Source organism: Phalacrocorax carbo, chromosome 2 (genome assembly GCF_963921805.1).
Source record: "Phalacrocorax carbo chromosome 2, bPhaCar2.1, whole genome shotgun sequence".
NCBI lineage: Eukaryota > Metazoa > Chordata > Aves > Suliformes > Phalacrocoracidae > Phalacrocorax > Phalacrocorax carbo.
The window spans coordinates 55736658-55758359 of NC_087514.1; the positions used below are offsets into that span (position 1 = coordinate 55736658).

The 21702-nt window shown below is 38.3% G+C and overlaps 1 protein-coding gene across 2 annotated transcripts in view; it reads right to left on the reverse strand.

The window, feature by feature from the left end:
* LAMA1 (laminin subunit alpha 1) overlaps positions 1 to 21702 on the reverse strand; it is a 110908-nt gene that overhangs the window by 61937 nt on the left and 27269 nt on the right. For both annotated transcript variants that reach the window (XM_064442969.1, XM_064442970.1), the window contains exons 4-12: positions 16025 to 16267; positions 11281 to 11460; positions 8302 to 8391; positions 7720 to 7837; positions 6444 to 6622; positions 4857 to 4962; positions 4191 to 4351; positions 1260 to 1400; positions 93 to 266 (exon numbers count right to left, since the gene is read on the reverse strand). In XM_064442969.1, coding sequence (XP_064299039.1) covers positions 93 to 266; positions 1260 to 1400; positions 4191 to 4351; positions 4857 to 4962; positions 6444 to 6622; positions 7720 to 7837; positions 8302 to 8391; positions 11281 to 11460; positions 16025 to 16267 — 1392 coding nt within the window. The remainder of the gene's footprint in view (positions 1 to 92; positions 267 to 1259; positions 1401 to 4190; positions 4352 to 4856; positions 4963 to 6443; positions 6623 to 7719; positions 7838 to 8301; positions 8392 to 11280; positions 11461 to 16024; positions 16268 to 21702) is intronic.

The window sequence follows — 21702 nt, forward strand, 5'->3', positions numbered from 1 at the left end:
GTAATAATTACAGAAACTATATCTTTAGAGCACTATGTTTTGACTAAAATAGAAAAACTATGAAGGAGTTTTAACTCTAGCTAACAACTTACTTTATTTCCTAGATAAGTCTCAGGTGCTGACCAGTAATAAGTATGTTTCAGTACTTTCACAGCCTCAGTGTTATTAATACTTATTTGATGGGGTCCATCAAATTGGCTTCGCTGAGGTTGCACACTCCTTGCGTTATACGGATCAGTAACAAGCCATCCAGTCATGTCTGATATCTGCAAGAAGGAATAGTAATATTGATGGAGTCAGGCTTTGTGTCACTGAGAAGGCAGTCACTAAACTTAACCTCTCCTTAGATATTCATTCGAACTGATGGATCTATAACACTTTCATTAGCCAAGTCTGATATCCAATACATCCAATACATGCAAATATGCCATTTCAGACTTCTCTACTTCTTTATTAGATGGGAACAAAAAACTAAGGAGTGTGATTTTCATCCTCCCAATAAAATGAGCATTATACCTATGTAATTCCCCGAGATAGAATTACAGAACTTCAAGGGCTTTGTGGCCTATTGTCCCCATTTATAGATAGGGCTGAACTGGAGGGAACTTAAATCCAGAGTCCCAGAAGAGGGGCAAGATCAGAGAACTTTGTTGTTCTCACTGAAAGAATTTTATACAAGCATCTCAGAATTTCAGTCAATTTGATCTGATCTCCTCTCTTTTCGTTGGCACACAGAACAGGGGACTATAGCGTGACCAGCTCTGCAAAGATATGAAAGGAATTAGGTGGCAAAATAGTGCCCCCAAAGCCCTCTTACTCAAGAAATGTCTATTTAGAAGACAGTGATATTTATTATCACTCTGTTTTCTCAGAAACAGTATTGGCAATATTGCCAGAGGTCACTCCAGCCTTGCTCAATAGGTATGAGAGCAAGGAAACAGGTTTGGGTTAATCTCTTCAATATGCAAAGAAACTTTAACAGCATGAGGTCAGGAAAAAATGCGTTTTTCTAGTGCATTATTGCAGCCTCCACTAGCCAATACTTCTGGTATTACTGCAAGCCAGTGATACCAAAGACTGCACTGGGATGACACACTGACTACCTCAGAGCTGCCGAATGACACTGAAAACCCATTCCTCTGTAAGGAGACACATGCCAGAATTTGGAGTTAACTTGGGCACATGTCAAAGAGAAGTATGGTACATTTTTCAGCTGCCTTAGGAAAGAATATTAGGTGATGGACAAAACATATAAATACCTGACTGATGGGCCATGTTAGGCTGTCACAGACATCAGAAACCCCAAAGCAGAAACACTCTGTGCAGCCCTGAGGATTTCTTTCTTGCAAATTGTAGAATCCTGGTTTACAGAGATCACAGTTTTCACCTTCTACATTTTCCTGTCAATGGCATATAACATTTGTTTTGCATCAGCATTATTATGGTAACAAATACAGTGGATTAGATGGGATTTAGGCATAACAGCATTCAGGTTATAAAAGAAAACAGATTTCAGCACAGCAGGATTATTGAATAAGACTCAGAGCTTAAAAACTAAAACTGATGGGAAAAATTCATCAGAATTTGCCTGTTCATCAAAATCTAAACATGCCTTGGCAAGGGTTCTGTTGCAGTGAAATTTCAGCACACGGGCAGGGTTTGAAAAGCTTCTGTCAGCTTGCCAGTCTACTTCTCTCATAGCTTGGATTTGTAGATTGCTCTGGAAAAAAGTTCTCATGTTTACTGAATCCAGATGGTCTACATCAGCACATAGCCCACCTTTAAGGCCAGGCTCCTGAAGCTACTACAGCCATTTTCAAGACAACATTTCCTCAACCATCTATACTGTGATCCCCACCACTGCTGCCACCTCTTCTCGAAGGAACACCGTATACACTTATGCTAGCTGGCAGCTCTTCCTCCTAATATGCTTTGGCTTACGTCCAGAAACTCCTACTCTGAAAGCAGAGGTAGTCCACTGCTTTAGCTCTTACCACTGGCCTGCTGCTTTTTTACCATGCAAATTGGGTAGTTCAGAGCATACCGCCACATACCTCTTTCAATGCAGAATTTACGGGGGGGGGGGGGGGGGGGGCTGTCCAAAACAGCACACCCAATTTTTTTCTTGCAAAAATTGTACAGACAATATGTAGTTATTAATTCAAAAAATTTAGACAATTGCTGCTGACAAGCAAACCAGTAGAGAAAATATTCAGTAAATGCCCATGAAGCTGTGTAAATAGCAGATCTCAGTGGTTATTTCTACACAGTAAGATACAGAACATTTCCCACTGCCAGGGACAAGTTTCTGATAATGTCCTAGCTTCATATCAGGACAAGGCATGGACACATATGATTCTCCTGTCCCAACCTTTGGTTTCCTCTATGGGAAAACACCACTACAAAGGCAAAAAGAACTTTAGAGAGTACCCCACAAAGTTCCCCAATATTTATGATTAGGACACCAGGACCACAGGGCATACAGTGAAGAATACCTGCCTTGGTATTTTGAGGAGGCCTGTATGAGCTTTGCGTTGCAATTTGAAATGCAAAGCCTGTAGACCAAATTCTGCTTTCAGATGCAGTTACTAGGGTAACCTCATTTCAGCCAAAGGAATCCCTCCAGATTCCAGACTTACATCAGATTGGGTCCCATGGAGTAAATTTCAGGCTTACTAGAGAGAAATCTGAGACCCTTGGTGGCAACACTACCAACTGTCTCTTCTTCTGGACCAGTGTTTGGCATGTCACATTTACATAAGACTTCTCTAAACAGGTAGGTTATGCACTTTTGTAAGCAAAGTACAAACTGTTTTTGCAAACTGTATGAAAAATTTATGACCCCCAGCTCTAATTCAAAGGATGAGAGTGACTGGTTTCTATTTGTTAATATCCAAACTTGGGAAAAAACTCAAAGGGCCTCCTGAGATAATGAGATTTTAAAATCTTGGATTTTTACAGAAATAATATTTGTATGCTCTTTCCAGCTTTTTTATTTCTCAGTCTTCAGGATGCACTTGGATTACACACTTCACTTGTCTCTGTAACATTATTAGACAGAAATTATTATTTATTACTTAATGAAAAATAAAAATCTTACCCAGTGACTAGACCTCAAGAGCTGTTTTTCACAAAATATCAAATATTACGGAATTCAGAGTATAAAAAGGAATAGCTTGCGCTGCTGTGTTCACAGAGCCTGCACAGGCCTAGAAATTCTGTCTCCTTCATTTGATACTTGAAGCACACAACTTTTCTCCTTTCTTCCTTCACCTCTACGGATGGGCTGCTGGCTGGTGACGCTCTCAGTGATCTGGCCTAAAAATTCTGTATGCCAGACTCATGCCCATGACAGCTATTTCTTTCTTCCAGACTCTGGTAATTTATATGTTTGATATTTTGGAGCAGATAAATTATGCAAAGGGCTAAGAAGTTTCAGAAAATTTGTCAAACAAACCATGTTGTGTTTTTTTGGCTCCTGTTCACTGTCATACTTGGCAAGAAATACATAAGCTGCTAGCTAACATTTGGTTCAGAAAATTAAGTGTAACTTCTTTAAATACTGACACATAGCTTTGTAATAAAGTTCAGCAGAATCTACAGCTGCAAGATATTTCAAGGGGTTTGGATATTTACTAAAAAATAAAAGAAGGCCGGAAAAACTACTCTCTTTTTAACATTTTTTTATGGTTTTTATTTTGTAATCAAGTAATTAAATCATATTTCATACATACATCTAATGTAACTGTTCCAATAGTTCTTTCCAAATGCTGGTTCTTCAGACAAAGCAGATGTTATAAACACATCATTTCTTTACGAGAAACGAGTGACTTTGTAGAGAAATATCAGCTCATCCCTAAAACCAAACCCATCTAACCATACTGTCATTCCCTCTGTGATTCTCCCTCACACTCACATATGCAGTTTGTATTTGATTTTAACGTCAGTCTGGCCCATTGTTATAGAAAAAGATGTGTCAGTAACATACAGAACTATTCAACATAAATTATCATATTTTTCAGAGAATAGTTGGTAACTTGAAGTTCTAGGTTGTCAGGTGTACAGTTACACCAGGTTACTTCCTATAAAAGAAGTGATCTCTCCAGTTAATTGTTTCCCTTGTGAAAGACGAGTTTACAAATCAATCCACAGATTTGATTTTTAAACAAAAATTACAGTTTAATACTCACTTTGCAAAGACAAGGTTCTGTGCACGGATCTTCATTAATGCTACCAATCAGGCTGCAGTTACAACGCAGGCAGTTTGGATAGCCCTGATACCCAAATGCACAGCGATCACATTTTTCTCCTGTGTAACCTTCTCTGCATTGACACTGACCTGGCCAAGTACCTTGAAAAGCAAAAATACAGAAACAAACAAATAAGAGTAGGCAGTAGTTTGGGCTCCAGATGTCTCATAGGGTGAAAGCAATTAAAAATTCGGTTTTTATTACACTGCACATTATATTCCACACAGATACTTGGCATAATGTCAGTCTCACCATCTATTTTTCATGTTTAGAGTACTAGATGAACAGCCACTGCAGCAAATCAGATTGTGTGACAGCTCCAAGAGCTTTCATAAACAACAGTGTCAGCTCTCAGTCTTTCACATTGTCTTACGTAGTCAGAACCCACTATCCCCACACAAGAACACATTCAGGGATCTGACATACCTTAAAATCCTGAAAGTACGCTATGACTCACCTCTCCTTCCTAAACATTTACCATTGTTTTGAAGTGGTACCTAACTAACTGGCAGCCATTCACAAGTAGATAGTGTTCCCTCAGACTTCAATGTCCAGAAATATAGCCAGATTTGAAGTTTAGAGAAAAGGTGCTTCCCACTCCCTTACCACGCTGTGAGTCAGAATGGTGCTCATCTTTAACGCAGTCAGAACTCAGAGAGCCGAACGGGTCACAGCCACAGGGATAGCAGGGGTGATCCTCATAGGGAGAAACCTATGAAACAAATATTCTCTGTCAAATTCTTTGTCTGGGAAAAGCAAAGTTACATCTGTTTCTTGTCTAGAATCACCGGAACTAATACCAATGAAGGCTGCAAAAGCTAATAGGCAGTAACAGATCAAGGGACTAGTTTAATTTTAGCAAACAGAAAATCAGGGGATTGCAGCCTAGAAAATACTTGAATGTGGGAACAAAATTTGGTCTTCAGTAGCACAGACAAAGATATAGTAGCTTCTAATAGCTGGAAGCTGAAGCCCAGCACATTCAGCCTAAACAGACTTTTTTTTAATGTAACAGCAATTAACCACTGTGATGATTTGCCAAATATTATGGAAATGTTTAAGACATGGATAGACATGGATGTTTTTTGCAAAGATAATCTGGTTCAAAGAGGAAGGAAATTACAGAAATCCTTGGCTCAATGTTCAATGGGAGGGCAGATTATCTACTCGTGAAGTTTCGTTCTGACTTCATGATCCACACATCTTTGAAATACAAGGCAATGCAATTCATATGGCAAGGATTTCATTTTCTTTCAAGGAAAATTTTCCTTTGAGGTGCTTCAGATGTAAAGCAAATCAGTAATGACGTCTAGATAAACATTTATTGGCCACGAGTTGATTGAAGACATTCCCTCAATGCTTCTTGCAGCAAGTGAATCAGACAATCTCCAACACCAGTTTACTTCTTTGGATGAGCTGTACTTGCTGTCTAACCATACTCCTACAGACTCACCCTTGCTCTCCGCACCAATTTATGTTGGATTTCTAAAGCACAGGTCTTCCAAAATATGTGTAAACCTGCCAAAGCAAGACCTTCAGTATGTCTCATTATACAGAGACCTCTAACACTGCAAGTAGTTCATATGTTTTACTCTGTTAGTCACATCTTAACAAATGTCTTTTGTGGATTTTAGGTCATTTTTTCAAAGAGCGACACTTGTGAATAAACTGGAAAGTACACAGGCTTAGAGGGCACATGTTCTACAATAATCATTTCAAGAAGAATATTTGTTGCAACATCTCATGAGACAAAGAGTCTGATCTTAGAACCATGTAAAGGTCCTTTTTAACACTGGTTGAAATGGGCTGAAAAAGGATGGTACACAGTATTGGCACTTCTGAAGACACTGAAACCTTAATACTGGCACTTTTTAGAGCTTTATCCACAGGAGAAATGGGTTTCATATCAGAACATCTACATTACCACACTAGGACTCAAAGTTTCATCTTCACTTATTTTTTTCTTCTCCAACAGCTTGACCTGCCCTCCCACACAAGTAGACAAGCATTTTGTTTTTCTCTGAAAGTTTTGGTAGTATGTCATCTACCAAAAAAAAAACCCCACCAACCCTCTACAGTTTTTAGCTATTCTGCAACTGATAAAAATTTATTTGACTACAATGAGCTGGAATACACATCATCGTATTGTGTTGTAATTCATCAAAACATTTAACTGCTATTTTCAAATCTTACTTTGTGTGGTCTAAAATATCCATCAGCACATATTTCACAGTTGATCCCAGCAGTATGTTGAGTACAGTTTAAACACACACCACCTCCTATATACTGGCCATGAATATCCATGCTCTTTTTCTGATCTGCAATACTCTGATTGTAATAACAATCTTCTGCTTTGTTATGACAGTTGCACTCTGAAAAGGAATGGAAAATAAATCAATTTTTTAAATTTACATTATATAACAGTTCCTATGATACTGACATTTTTCAAAGTAGAACATGTAAGAGTATACAAATTCATTTCTAAAGTGTGCTTTTTTCCCTCTTTAACCATGCTACTTGCTTCTGCAGTCTTGATACACTATATTTATTAGCAAGTAAGCACATTTCAAAACCATTGTCACCACTTTAATAGCACTGGTTTTAACTGTGTTCGGTAGATCTCACTAAGACAATCCTGTCAGGACTGAAGTCAATAGTAATGTGTGCTGTTACCGATAGCTGTTCTTTTATTTTCTGTCCTTTGCATTACAGAAGAAAATCTGCCTAATTCTTCTCTTATTTGTATTATAAACAGAAGTCTAAGAGGTCAACAATGCCAGTACACAAGTATAAATTTGATTTAGGTTAGAGGGTACTTTGGTCCAAACAATCAAACACCTACTTTCTGAAGAGCGACATTAAGACCTGTGTAAGGATTCAACTAAGACGACTACTTTTCCATTTGCAACTGTAAATTTTATCTAAAAGGTTCTTAATTGTCTGCAGCTTGTGCTATGCATCAGCAATGTGAAGAGAGAAAATGCACTAACTAGCCCTAGCAACACATTCAGCTGTACTGGCGCAGCTTAAATCAATCTGTCAGACAATCTGAAAAGTAACTGGCCAACAAGGAGTTTCTTTCAAAACATTTGTTATCAGAACAAAGTTGTTTATCAGAACAAAATTTATGATCAACGCAAGAAATTTGCATTTCAAGTAGCTAACAAAATGATTGATGCAAATCTACTAGTTTTTACAGGAGTATAATAAATCCCCAAGTCTCTTTGAAAAAGACTCTCTGAAAGCTTTACTACACTACTCCACTAGCCAGGGAGTCATGTTGGGTAGAATATTTAAAACTATCTTAACAGTTACAATTAGAAGTAGGTCCTCTACCTTTAAACAATCCCATGAAGACAGTTAATAGTTTGTGGATTTTTCTTGGGAATTAGTCTAGTTCTGTATGAAAAGCAAACTCAGACAAGAACATAATAAGCCTTTATGAAACTAAACCTCTGTGCATACTTACTCTCACATTTGTTCCCAGCAGAAATGGTTCCTGGTCTCCATGGTTTCTGGTGGTAGCCTGGACAGCACTTGTTGCAGCTCTCTCCACACGTGTTGTGTTCACACTGGCACTGCAATTTCTAAGAATAAAAAAATTGGCTTTCTTGAAATATTTTTTAATGGATAACTTAATCAATGTTGTCAAAAGTCTGCCTAATATCAGACTTACTCCAAAAAATGTCAAGACCCACAAACACCCCATAATTAGCATTAGACTGCTCAGCCATGTTATATCAACTATTGGGGAATAGCCTTTCTAGAACAGGAGGGACAAATCTCATGAGTTGCAAGAGAGACTATTTCTTGTTGTGCCCCTCGAATTGTTTAATGCCGAAGAAAAAGGGTTTGTTTCCAGAAAGTTATGTTACCAGAGGCCCACATACGCTTACACAAAAAAAGGAAGAAAATTATAGCAAATAATTTGTGTGCACCATATCGTAAGATCTCTTTCGGCCTCCTCTTTCTCATTCTCCTTAGGCAAAATACATTTTTTTAAATTGGAAAAGTTGTTTTGTGAAAATAAATCAGTAAGACTGAAGAGTACCTTTGTGATTTCATCCAGAGGGCAACTTCGAGCATGGCCATAACAAATACACATGCCACCAACAGAGATATCCTTTATTGAATAGTAGTACTACAAAAAACAAGGTTGAAAAAGGGATGAATAAAAGATATTGACATGTATTTACATCTTCCCTCCTACTCTGGAAAATAAGATAACAGCATTCGACTATTCTGTGACTTGAAAGATGCCAAGAAAATAAAAGCAGCTTTGAATTTTTGCCACCTGGGGAAACCTTCCATCTTGTGAAAATTTTTTTCAAATGTTTTTCCTCACTGGTACAAAAAACTAACAGACTTTTAACTTTAAATAATATGCACAACTCCTCAGCTTCAGGAAAGACCACCAAATATGACCTCAGCCAAAATTTACTTGTAAAAGAAGTCCCTTTTTCACCCTATAAGGAGCCATGAAGCATAACAAATTGTTATATTTTAATTTCAGTTTGGGGAGTGAGAGTACCCTTTCTTAAAATGGGAACTCTGCCCTCCCTTTAAACCAGAGTTTGTGCACTCATTTTCAGACCAGCTCTTTGCTATTACTGTGTAGGCAGTATATTATTCTATCCAAATTCTTAGCTTAAAAATTGGTGATACAGCAGAGCACAATCCATTAATACTGCCAGGTGGTGAGCAAAACCAACATACATAAGGAAAAGATTTAATTTTCAAGGCAAGGAAGAGGCAGGAAATGACCATCTGGGTTCAGTTACAGCTGCAGTATCAACATGGTTGTCCTGTTTGTATCCTGGGAAGTATGTACTACAGGGGAATGAAAAAGAAACCCTTTTTGAGAATACTTCTAAGGAAAGAGTTCAAGATTCAGACCTAACAACCCCACAGTCATCTGGTTCAGGAAGAGGTGGCCCTGGGTGGTCAGACATGCTGACTTCTGGACTGTTGTTTGGAGGATCTTGGAGCTGGAGCAAACTAGCCTCTTTGATTTAATACTTAATTTTTTATGGGTTTTTTACGGTTTTATTATGTTTAGTATTTTGGTATTTTTTTTTTAATGTTATGGGCGTCAATTACAAAAAACACTCAGGACCTTATGATCAGTAAGTCCTTAACTACAGAGAAGGTGGTCCAGACTGACAAAAGTAGGACAAAAGCAGGACAAAAGCAGAGATGTATTTCTCACAACTTTCCCTGCTTCATCTCCTTTGTCTTGTTTTCTTAAAACTCACAGTGCATGGCTCACAGCAGCTGTGTGCAGCTTGAGGTTGAAGGAGACAAATGCTAAAGACAGAAATAAATAAATAAGCAGAAGACAGAAATAAAGGTGCTGTTGAACACTTTTTAAAGTTCTGCATCAGGCCTTTACAAACCTATATACACGAAACTAACACAATTGTTATCAACAGCTGGATGTAAAGTCTTCAAAAACAATAAAAACACAATCCAGAAAGCTGGAAGTGATTACCTTGGTTGTAGTTGGTTGCACAGTGAGACCCAAGGTGAGACATCAGGATGTGGGAACCCTGCCCAGTAAAACCCACATCTTGTGAGGACAAAGCTGTGTGGCTTTTCATGCAAAACTGCACGAAGTAGTGCTAGGTAGGGTAGTACTAAGCCCTGGACTGCACAACTCTGTGTGCTACAAATGCAAAGGGAATCCTTGTCCTCAAAACCTTTGTTTTCCAGCTCTACATTTGTATGCTTCCATGTTGAGCCTTTCTTTTTGGGGTATATTTCTTGACATTACAATACTATCAACAGAGCTAAATGTCAACCAGCCTGCTCCTCAGGAACATCTCACATGCTCAGGCTGTGCATTAACCATTGCCTATGGCCAGCAAGGCACAGCTGGAGAAGCTGTCCAGTACTCTGTGCTTGCAGTCTCCAAGCTACCAATTCCCATATGGGGCAGAGAAAACAAGCAGAACATCCAGATTTTACGCTTTAGAAATGCTGCAGCTGAATGGGCACTTCCATGACCAAGGTAAGAGTGGGGCTGCCTTGAAAGTGCCCACCAAACCCCAACCAAATCCAAGTTCCTTTCTCCCTTCTGTACCCAGCTATCCAGCCAGACCTCACAGAAACAGTGTCAATGCACAGAATTGCCTGTATCTGAGAAGCCGAAAATTGCAAGAGTCCTGTTGCTGTGCAAGGAGTTGCCTGTGGATGTTCTTCAAGGAAAATAGCTACAAGGGAGGGGAAGAAGAAACACTTCTTATATTCTTCTGTCCTCAGTAGAAAGCCTGCCTTCATAGAAAAACTTGAAGCCACTGATTTGCTAACCTATGGGTCTCAGGCAAATTAAGAAGACAGTCAAAACAGCAAAATACAAAGCAGAAATACTGCAGAAAAGTTAGTCATGATAGACACTGTTATTAGAGGCTCCAACATTGAATTTCTGTGAGAGATTAAAGAAGTCAGCCTAAGCACTTGGTTCCTCAGTTTCCCCAGTTTCAATATCAAATATGTAAAGATCAGTTAATAATCTCCAGAATTCTATCTGAGCGTTTAGCATTATTATTAATTCATGGGCTTTAAAACAATTGATTAAAACAGCCTTTAAAAAAATGAAGAAAAATATAATCATACATCAAAATTCACAATGGCAAGGTTTCCAAATAATTATTTTCATTAATCAGAGCACTGGGTCCTGAAATCCTTGATACACCAGAAAAGGTACTGCAGTTGCATCAAGAGCAAACTCAAGTGACATTTAATCAGCCAAACCATATTTTTTACTCTGCTGCTAAAGCAAAACCATTTTCACAAACAAATAAAAAACCCAAATAAACAAAAAAAAAGGTCTAAAAAGTATTTTTTTCAAAGTTGTTTCTGACAAGATATTGTTGTTAATAATGTCAAAGGGAAGGTAAGAATTGTTTAACAACCTGTCAAAATAATTTTGTTTGTGAATGGCAAGGATCAAGTACTTTCACCTCAAACAGGTCAGAGAAAGCTCTCCCATCAAAACATACTGAATACCGTTTATGAACAATGAACTTACCCTTCTGGTAACAATGGGGTCTAGTTCTTTAGGATCGTTATGGCTGAGAGTCATGAGGTCAGCATTAAGGGTTCTAATACGCTGCAATCGTAGGCGGATATATCGTGCAGAAGTAAACTCCAAAAGCTTTTCTGAAGGATCATCAGCACTAGGCCTGCCGTTGATCAGTGACGTGTGAATCTAGAAAGAGGGACTGGCTTAATCATAAATGTAATTGTGGTTCATTTGTAACAAGCATCTTAGTGTGAGAATTAAAAACAACTCCCAATGGTGAGATTTTAAACTACCTGGAATCCTTTTTTCTTCCCCACCCTTTATCTGCAGGTAGCATCCCTGCCTCCTGAACTCACACAGTTCTGAAACTGCCACTCTCAGCTCATCGTAGTGTCAAGTCTCCTGGACTTTTGTGGAGATAGCATAAAGAGAAGAAAAATAGTACCACAAGCTAGTCCTTAGTTCCCACAGTCCCTTCCTCTTACTTATGGAGATGGAACATGTAACTCCGGCCATAGCACAGTTTTGTCCTTACAGATTTCTCCTCCACAGCTCCATTTGTAAAGAGCTTATTGTAAAACATGATATGGTGCAAACGCTCAATCTGGGGTCATTAGTCCTACGCGTTGCTAGGACAGGGCTGCCGAATCAGCAAGGAATGGTCAGTGATACGAGAGCGCAGTGGGAAGCCACAACACAGATGACAATTGAAACCAAGGGGCTGCCACCACAAACCAACCCATCTGGCCTCCATTTTTGTCGCAAAATACCAACTGATCCCACTAAGATGGCTTTTGGCATCGAGCTGCACAACTTATTCTGGCAACAGCCCCTTCCTTCTTTCCAAAGCAACTTAGGACCACACAAGGATTTAGTCTCGTATGACCCTGCAGTTCCTGCTCTGTTTTATGGAAGAAACTGAAAAATTAGACCCTCCAGGCCACAAACAAGCGTTAAACAGTTCACGTCCTGCCCACAACAAATAACTGTCAAATCTTTCCTCTGAAAATATTTCCAAACATTAAAGATATTTTGTTATTGTTTTTAAAAAAATTAATTCTGTAGTGGAGCTAGGGGCTTCCTAGACAGTAACTATGCTATTTCAAAGAAATACAGAGACTGATAATGGGAGTTCACACTCCCAAGCTTATAATTTTGCCATTTATAGGCTATCAACATATATTCTACATATTCTAATACACTGTTGGCATGGTTTAGCCCCAGTCAGCACTTAAGCACCACGCAGCTGCTCACTCACTCCCCCCAACCCTGTGTGATGGGGGAGAATTGAAGGGCTGAAGTAAGAGAACTCATGGGTTGAGATAAGAACAGTTTAACAATTTAAATAAAACAGTAACAGTAGTAGTACTGGTAGTAGTAGTAGTAATAACAACATAACAAAAAGGAAAATAACAAGATAGAGACAGGTGAAACCTCGGGGTGGGGTGGAGTGGCGGGAAACAAACAACAAGTGACGCAACTGCTCACCACCCACCAACCAACGACGCCTGTCCCCAAACCACGACTGCTGCTTCCCCCAGCCAACTCCCCCTGTTAATATACTGGCTGTGACATATATGATATGGAATATCCCTTTGGACAGTTTGGATCAACTCTCTTAGCTGTGCCCCTACCCTCCCGGCTTCTTGTGCACCTGGCAGAGCGTGGGAGGCTGGAAAAATCCTTGACTAGTACAAGCACTACCCAGCAACAACTAAAACATCAGTGTATTATCAATATTATTCTCGTACTAAGTCCAAAGCACACCACTATGCCAGCTACAGTGAAGAAAATTAACTCTATCCCAGCTAAAACCATGACAATTGTGTTCAAAGAATTTCACTTTTCTGGTAGCCCATTCAGAAACTAACCATCACCCGTATTCCAAGTGCAGGATAAGAGTTATGAAACCCAAAACTTTTTCCAGGTCCAGTCCTGCAAATTAACACCACCTCACAAAATATGCATCTCTCAGAAACATTTCTAGTCCATTTCCTACACCAAAGAAGCATTTACTAGACTCTTAGATGTTTGACCAATCTGTTCTTGAAGACCACTGTTGGTAGTGACTCTACAATCCTCCAAAGACATCTATTCCAGCCCTTTCTGGCTTTATTGTTAGAAATGCTCCTAATCTCTAAACTATGTTTTCCTTGTTGCAATTTCAAGCACTTCTTCCATCCTGTCACAGGCATGCAGAACAGATTATTCCTCTTTGCACCCATGTTTTGTGCAACTGAAGACTGAACATGCCCACCCTATCTCAGTCTGTTCTCTCTAGGCAAATTGGTTGTGACATATTCATTCAGAAGTCATTATTATAAGACAGAATTGTTGGCCAAATACTCAAATATCACTGCACTGCTTCCACTGATAAAAATAATGCATATATACTTATTGTAGATGAGCCCAACTTTAGCACGGAGCACCACATCCTGCTCTCATTTACCTTTAACTACAGATGTGGAATTTGCTGGGCTCAGTGCCCATTGTTTGTTTGCTGCAAAATGCTTTGATTTTCACAACAAAACGAGGAGGACCCAACCATGGAATTGTGAGTTCCAGCATGTTGTGTTTTGTTTTTATCACTTAGACTCCAGAGGTTTAAAAATCCAAAAAGGCCTATTACAACCAACTGGCCTTACCTGCTGCATGACACATGCCATTTCATTTTACACAGTGTTTCCTGCCTAGATCTCCAATCACTGGTAATACATATTATCTCTGCTCAGGAATAGTGCCTCCAAGTGATGAAATGTGGAAGACTATTCACATTTTAACTCTAAAGTTATCTACTGGCTTGACCAGTAGAAATTCTGTAATAATATGCTATAACTTCTATAGAGACCAAAGAGGAATCTTTCCTAGCAGGAAAAGGAAGAAACAGTAGGGATACATACTAAGACACTAAAGAAGAAAAAGAATGGTTCTCCATGGACGCTGCTATATTTGGCTCATATATTGCTTATATATGGCTTATACACAGTGATATATTTGTATCATATGTTTTTGGCTTACTTGTCCTTCATAATTCAAGACCATTTCCAAACAACTGTAGTTTAAGACTTGGAATTCATCATGAACCCTGACTTCATGATGTAAATTTCTGGAAACAGATCTTCAAGCAGTGTAAATCAGGTAGACAATAGAGCTTACAATAGAGCAGCTAAACCTCTTCAAACCTGTGGAAAATCTAGCAGCCAAACTGGCAAAATGTCTGATTTGGCATAAAATGTTATTATTAAGTGACATCCACATTAACGTGTGCAGTCCTTTTACCCCACCAGTTCTTTCATACCAGGGCACTACAAGCTGACTGCAGAACACTGGGTTGTTAACAAATGCTGGCTACAAGGCAGGTGCTTGTAGAGATCAGCTGGTCTGCAGGACGTCCTATAGCCCCATACTTAAGTTCAATACATTGGCCAGAAACAATTACAAAACAGTAAATATATGTATTTTCAAAAGGATACAAGATTCACTAGTACAGGTTGTGAGATTCTCTGTGCAGCGAATATTCCTGTCTGTCATTCCAGCTATGAAGGAGCAGCCTTCCTTTTGTGAATGACAGGTTTTATGTAGTACGCTGCAATTTAATTCTGTCATTTTTTATTTTCTTAAGTTTTTATGTTACTGCACTCCAGGAAAAAAAAAGCAATGGTCTGGGTAGTATTACCCAATAAGTCTGTGTACAACAGGAAAAACAGTTGAGAGAAAATGTCACTAAACTGAATCTCTGGCATTCCTGGGTTCGGAGTTGTATGGCCTATCAGACATCAGGCATACATTACAAGAGGCACTGCTCATACAGAGTCAGCCTAAGAGCTTTCTGGTTAATTGTGTGGAGAGACAGGTTAAGTTCCTTTGTCTGGCCCATCTGATTTGTGGGGCACGTGCTTACATCACTGCAATAGACACTTGATTGAAGTGAATGGGACTTGACGTTACTGAATTTCATTGGGTTTTTTTCTTGCTGAAATGTTCTAAGTTTATGTGAAGTTCGATACACTTTAGCCCTTAGCTGCATATACTCCAGTCTTTTTTAACCAAGGAGTAAAAACATATTGGTTTCTATTAAGCCAAGAGTTACTAGCATTCTCCACGGGATAACACTGCATTTATTATCACGCTCTTACATTATAGCATTCACAATAGAATAACTGCTGGTTTTAATGTATCATTCCATTATGTGGTTGCCTCTATGTAATAAATTACACAAGTGCCATGAATAGAGTTTGTTAAAAGAAAGAACAATCAACAGTGAGGCTGCACAACTCATAGCTCTGTTAATTATGCTACATCCCTGAAACAATGCCAAGGCTTGTTTAGGAGTTCCAGCTGTGCTGAGCACTTCCACAGTGTTTGCAGCTTTATCTCACACAACCAGGTGTTATTAACACAGGGCTTTTCTTTATTAAATGAAAAACCTGGCAAAACACAGAGACTCTGTTATAGTCTTTCAGGATAAAGCAACTAATAATTCACAGCTAATAGCTACCATCAAATTATGTGGAGAAAGAGAACAAAGAGTTTAGTAACAGGAATACATAGAGCCAAAGACATGTTTCATCCCAACATTTAGAATTTTGCTCTACTGGTACATGATGTAAAGATAATATCACTAAAGAAGAATCACAGATAATCTGGTAGTGCTGAGGGCGATAAACTCTGTAACTGTAATCCAAATGTTTTCAAATTGCTGTCAGTCGATGTTCTTACTCACAAACCACACGTGCAAAAACAAACATACCTCTCCATGTTCCAGGGGAACTAGTCTGGAATAATAAGAGGTGCAGATCACTTCATCATCTCTCTTGTAAGTTGGCGGCCCAATTCGTGGTGTAATATTATAACGAGTTAAGCATTCGGTATCGCTAATTGCATAGTACTGCCATGGTCTGAACTCTATGCCATCTATGGAGCGTTCCAAAATCCAGTTTCCAGGTCGTGGAGCATTAGCAGCTTTGATGATGACATATGCAACTTGAAAGACCTAAAAAACGCAAGAAGAAAATTTTAACACTTCGTTATGCTGTAAAAGACCACTAGAAGCCAACTGGGTACTAAATTCAAATTTTAACAGCAGCGTATGATTTGCCTGGGGAGAGGGTAAAATTTGGTGCGGTGACTCTGGATAAAAATTTTGCATAAACTTTTGACAAATGGCCAGTCTAATCTTTCACTAACAGAAATTTGTATCATTTCTGTCAAAACTCTAAACATTACAACAAAACATTTGTTTGTGGGACTAAGAGAATACCAAATGTACCCAGTGCGTCGTCCAGTGTTAATGTAACAGATAAAACCTATATCTACACTGTACATTTCCGGATTACTTGGGTATAACATTCTTCCTATAGGAAATGTGCTACTTAGCTTTTCTGAACCACTGAGGGCTTCAAAGAAGCAGGTTGTTGGTTTGGTTTTTTTTTTTTTCCCCAAAGCAGCTGCAGCCCAAACGACTCTTTGTTTCACTTTTAGCTGGAGTTTAATCCTCTCAGTAATAGTTTTTTTGATAAGCTTTTTACACCCTATATTAAAAAGCTCTGTTCATTCCATTTTCATTCTGTGTTAAAGATATTTCAGCAGAGACTACTTACAGACACTGCTGAAAACACACAAATAAGATGAATGTGAATGAATGCGACCCTTATTCAAGAATAGCAGCTCTTTTAAGATGTGTACTCTCCAAGCTGTACAGGTATCTTGACTATTTTTTTTTTTTTAACAGCCCTGGGTCCAAAGTAAAATCCCCATCCACACAACAGCGCTGTTCAGCACTTCTGTGAGTAGGCAGGGAAGTAATTAAGTTTATACCACCTTTTAAATGAGCTTGTCATGGCAGCTAGATAACCTGCACTGGCCTGCAACTAGCTGCAGCATTAGACACTAACACCAAAGTGCACTTATTGCAAACCTACTATCTTCTTCCTTTCCTAATACCTACTACATCACCTCACTTAAAAAGGCTGTCTTGGCAAATTGATAAGACTTCTTATAGGAGTTTTATGTTTTACATGCACTATAGTATTCAAGCCACATTTAGGTTAAAGAAATATGCCATGTTATTCAACCAGCTCAGATGTATGTAGTCTCACTTGAACAGGCTTCCTGGTCGGCTGGTATAATCATCGCAGTTCTTGTCTGCATATGCAGTATTAATACTGTGTTGAGTTCTAATATGGCCACAACCAGTTCCTTCAGACATTTAAAATTTTATTTTGTTTTAGAGTTTTGGGGTTTTTTTGCAATACAGATTAAAACCAGAGCAAGAATAGCACTTGCCACATAAAAGCAGATTTTGATTTTGTCAAATGGAGAAATAAACACACAGAGATACAGAGTAATTGCATTGTGTGTGCAATTCAGGAAACTACTTTTGAAAAAAAAAATTCTTTAAGTGAATAGAGCTTTGCTTAGGAGATCTTGCAGATATGAGAAGGAAAAAAATTGGCGATACTTATCTTCAAATTGTAACTTACTACATTTAATACCTTTAAAAAAGTCAAACACTCTCAGTTTTGATTAAAATCAGACGTAACTTAAAACAAGATATTCACTTGGTCTGTTTTTATTTTCAGGCACTCCAGTTTTATCTTTTGAGACATCAAGCACACACAAACAGAACATTTCCAGTTGTTTCAAAAAAAATATGAAAATTCACACAAACTGAGGATTTTGTCTACCGATTTATATGACATTTCAGCAATGCAAGCAGAAGTTAACAAAAAGAGAAGCCCGCTTACTGTTTAGTCACAGACTTACAGCCTTAGAAATAAAATTTCTCTGGAATCTGTGAATCCTCTGTTGTTCAGCACAATCTTAAAATTTGATCAAAGTTAAGTGAATACCAAGAGTTATAATCCAGCATCCATGAAGGGAAGAGCCCCCTTCAAAAAAACCCCGACATCATGCCAACAAGCTCCAACTGGAAAAAAATGCTAAAATACACGTTTTTAAAAGGAAAAGAACAGAATTCCGGCAGACTCCAGGTCAATCAACTGTATCCCCTAAATACATTGATTCAGTTAGTGGTAGTTGAGTTATATACCTGTTTTGCACTGGATTATGCACATGCAGAATCTGGGGTATCATCATTTCAGTAGCCCTAATCTGAAGACATTTGTATGTGACAAGAGTCCTTGTATGGGTATTTTCTCCATCACAGAAGAGAACTGCAGAAAACTATTAAAACTCAGGAAGTTTTATTGGCTGAGCTTAGGAATTGCTAAGCACCTCCAAGTTCTTTTGAAGTCAATCATCTCTCTCAAATGCATAAAAGATGCAAGACTAGAACCCTAATTTTTTTTCCAATGCCATGGTAAAAAATTTCCTCAAAAACTCATTTATTTATTTATTTTGCCTCTCTGCTTGCTGTCATCAACTGAACTACTTCCCTACTTATTACAGTCAGCTGAACAACAAATGATCTACTTTTGATTACACTGAGATTTTTCAAGACCCATTATAGTCTGCAGCTGATGTAGCTAGTTTTAAATCCAGTTCCAACCAGTAACAATGAGCTATCCTTCATCACAAACTAACTGCAACCACTGCTGCAGAAATAAGATATTCCTAAGAGTAGCAGGTTAAATTTATTTTAAATATCAAGTTTCTTGGTGAGGAGGGAGGGAAGAGAAAAGCCCGTTAAAGATAAAAATTTTTACAGCAACTGTGCACATATTCAATGCACAATCCAACAAATTAAACCTTTCAGAGTCAAAATCTTCCCAGAAAAACAACAGTCATGTTTTGTACTCAGGACATCTAGGGACTGATTTTCCTGCATGCCTACAGTCCACCAACAGCTGAAATGAAGATATCTGATACTATGAACCCAGAAGAGGCATTCAAAAATCAGTGAATGATTCTATAAACATTTAAGTACACACAGTGTAGAAAACCATTGCAGCCATTTCCCCTGGATCCTCTCAACTCTCTTCCATTTACACACATAGCCCATAGGTACCAAAAAATACTTCATAGTTAAATTCATGGGATAATGAATATCAGCAACACCAGGAAATTTTGTTAGCCCCTGAAAAAAATAGGCCAAGTATAGAAATGAAAGGATTTTGTATAAATGCTCCTGTAGTCAAGAAGTCATAAGACAACTTATGAGTAGGAGTTATATTTTCAGGGATTACGTTCCCAAGCAAGTGAATGAAGCTGGAGGAAGGGATTAAGGTGTTCCCAGTGTTTGCAGATAAAGATGTTTCAAGGAATGTCAGCAGGTAGGGGTTTTGCAGACCTCATATCCCACAGCCTCGGCAACCCAAAATGGGTCTGAACCAGGACTGCCATGTAACGCAAGCTGATTTTCCAGTATCCTCAGAGCACTTCTACACAGATTTTTACTTTTAGAAGTTCTTCAGGTTTGAACATCACCAAAGGCAGTTTCTTACCACTTTCTACATCCATTCAGTGTCCACCAACCAGCCGTGTGATAAACTTGAGCCACGTGGCAAGGGCTAATGATTTGAACACTTCAATTTGTCTGTATAGCTTTCCCAGAACTCATTTCCTTATTAAGCTGCAAGGGTAAAAAGGGCAAGCCAAAGCAAGTTAGCAGTTCCCAAGCAGCCATAGATTAAAAGTGGCATTTTACAGGCATTTCAATCCCGACTGTAATGACCAGCAAAATAAACTTGTACTGAAGAACCTCTTCTCCACAGCAGCAATGCCAACATAACAAGTACCCTCTGCTTTATTTAGCCTTTCTAATGACCTTGTTTCCCTGAATGCAGATCCAGCAACACCAAGTGCATTATTCCTGAAACAGATTTATAAATTAACTCTTCTCCCCATTCATCAGGAAATTTTGCATATTTTTTTGCTCAAGACTGTACATTCAGGCAGCAGTGGCCACGCAGCAGATCCTAGCCAAAAGTCCTAATTTCCAAGGGCATGGTCAGTGCTCTACTGCACACAGATATATGCCCTGGCAAGCACAGTTTTCCTGGTAGTCTTTTTGGATAAAGACTCCCAGTTACACTTTTCAGTTTACATAAATGAAGACAACGATAAGGGAAGAATCTGTCTTTTCGTATCTATGAGTATTTGAGCCCCAGGCTCCAAAAGTGAAAAGTTAAAGGGAAAGATGAGTCCCAGCACATTATTTTTTTTCTGAATTTCAGAATATCTAATCTATTAAGAATGCAGGTACCAACTGCTACTTCAACTCTACACTGAAATTACTGAAATCACACTGGCATAACGTAAACCCTAAAACGCAGAAGACCGCAAAATGAACAAGCTTAGAGGAATGCAAGGCTCTTGGCAGGCTGGTTCCTCCTAGTTTTATAAATTCAGCTAAATCTTTCCTTCAGGATAATTGCAGAAAGGGAATCTAAAAAACAACTAAGTACGTTTTTCAAAATAGCATGACAAGTCCTGTGGTGAAAATGTTTATTACAACTAACATTACTCTGCATTTTAAGTGGAACTGCAAAATCCATTCTGTTCAGTGCTGTCAACACATATAGACCTTGTTACCAGAAAAGCCTCTTTTTCTCCGATTTTGTTTTACTGTCAAAAAAAGTCTAAAATTGATCCGTATAACTTCTCAAATAATAGAAGACTAAATGAAAGGAAATTTTGAGTATCATCTCATATTGTTCGCAGAAATGTCTTTTTAAGGGATAAAGATGGCTTCAGGCTCTTACTAGGGACTGTGAGGTCTAGCAATTGCTTGCAACATTTTACTCTGAAATGTCTATGATGTTAAAAGTGAAAAATAAATTAGATGCAGTAGAATTCCTAGTCTCCTGAATTATTTATTTTTTAAGATTTTTATTCATTATGTGCAACCATTGTTTTGGAATAGAAGAAAAATTCATTTCACTCAAGAATTTTATTGCAAGAATGTACAAATGAGCACCCTGAATATTGCATCATCAGTTTTACAAAGCCACAAAAGCCTTTTACTGAAGCTTTCCATGTACAATAAGTCAGCATTGGTCCAGTGAATTCAACAGAATACTATCTTTTTACATCAGCAAAGGATTTGACCTTACAGAAATCTTGTCTTGACAGCTGATTTCAAGATAAAAGCTCTGAACAAATCGTATTATAAAATTTATTATTTTTTACTTTCTTATAGAACTACACATTACTCTTACATCAGCCTCTGAGAGGTAATCCAGTGCTCATGAAATATTCATGAGCTATGATTTAATCAGAATTGGAGATGTTTTCTCAACTCGATACTTTGGGCCTTCCAAGAACAACTGGGCTTGCTTTACAACTCAAAAACTTTGTGATATACAAACTTGTGCCTTTCTGCCACGCCTAGTACAAAGTACCCTTAAATACCTTTAAAAGTCTGAAGCACGATAATAAAACTAAGGAAAATATCTTTCATTTAATGGTGTGACAGAGAAATATTTTACAGTGGCCCAAGCACACTGCTGACATTTAGTAATAGTC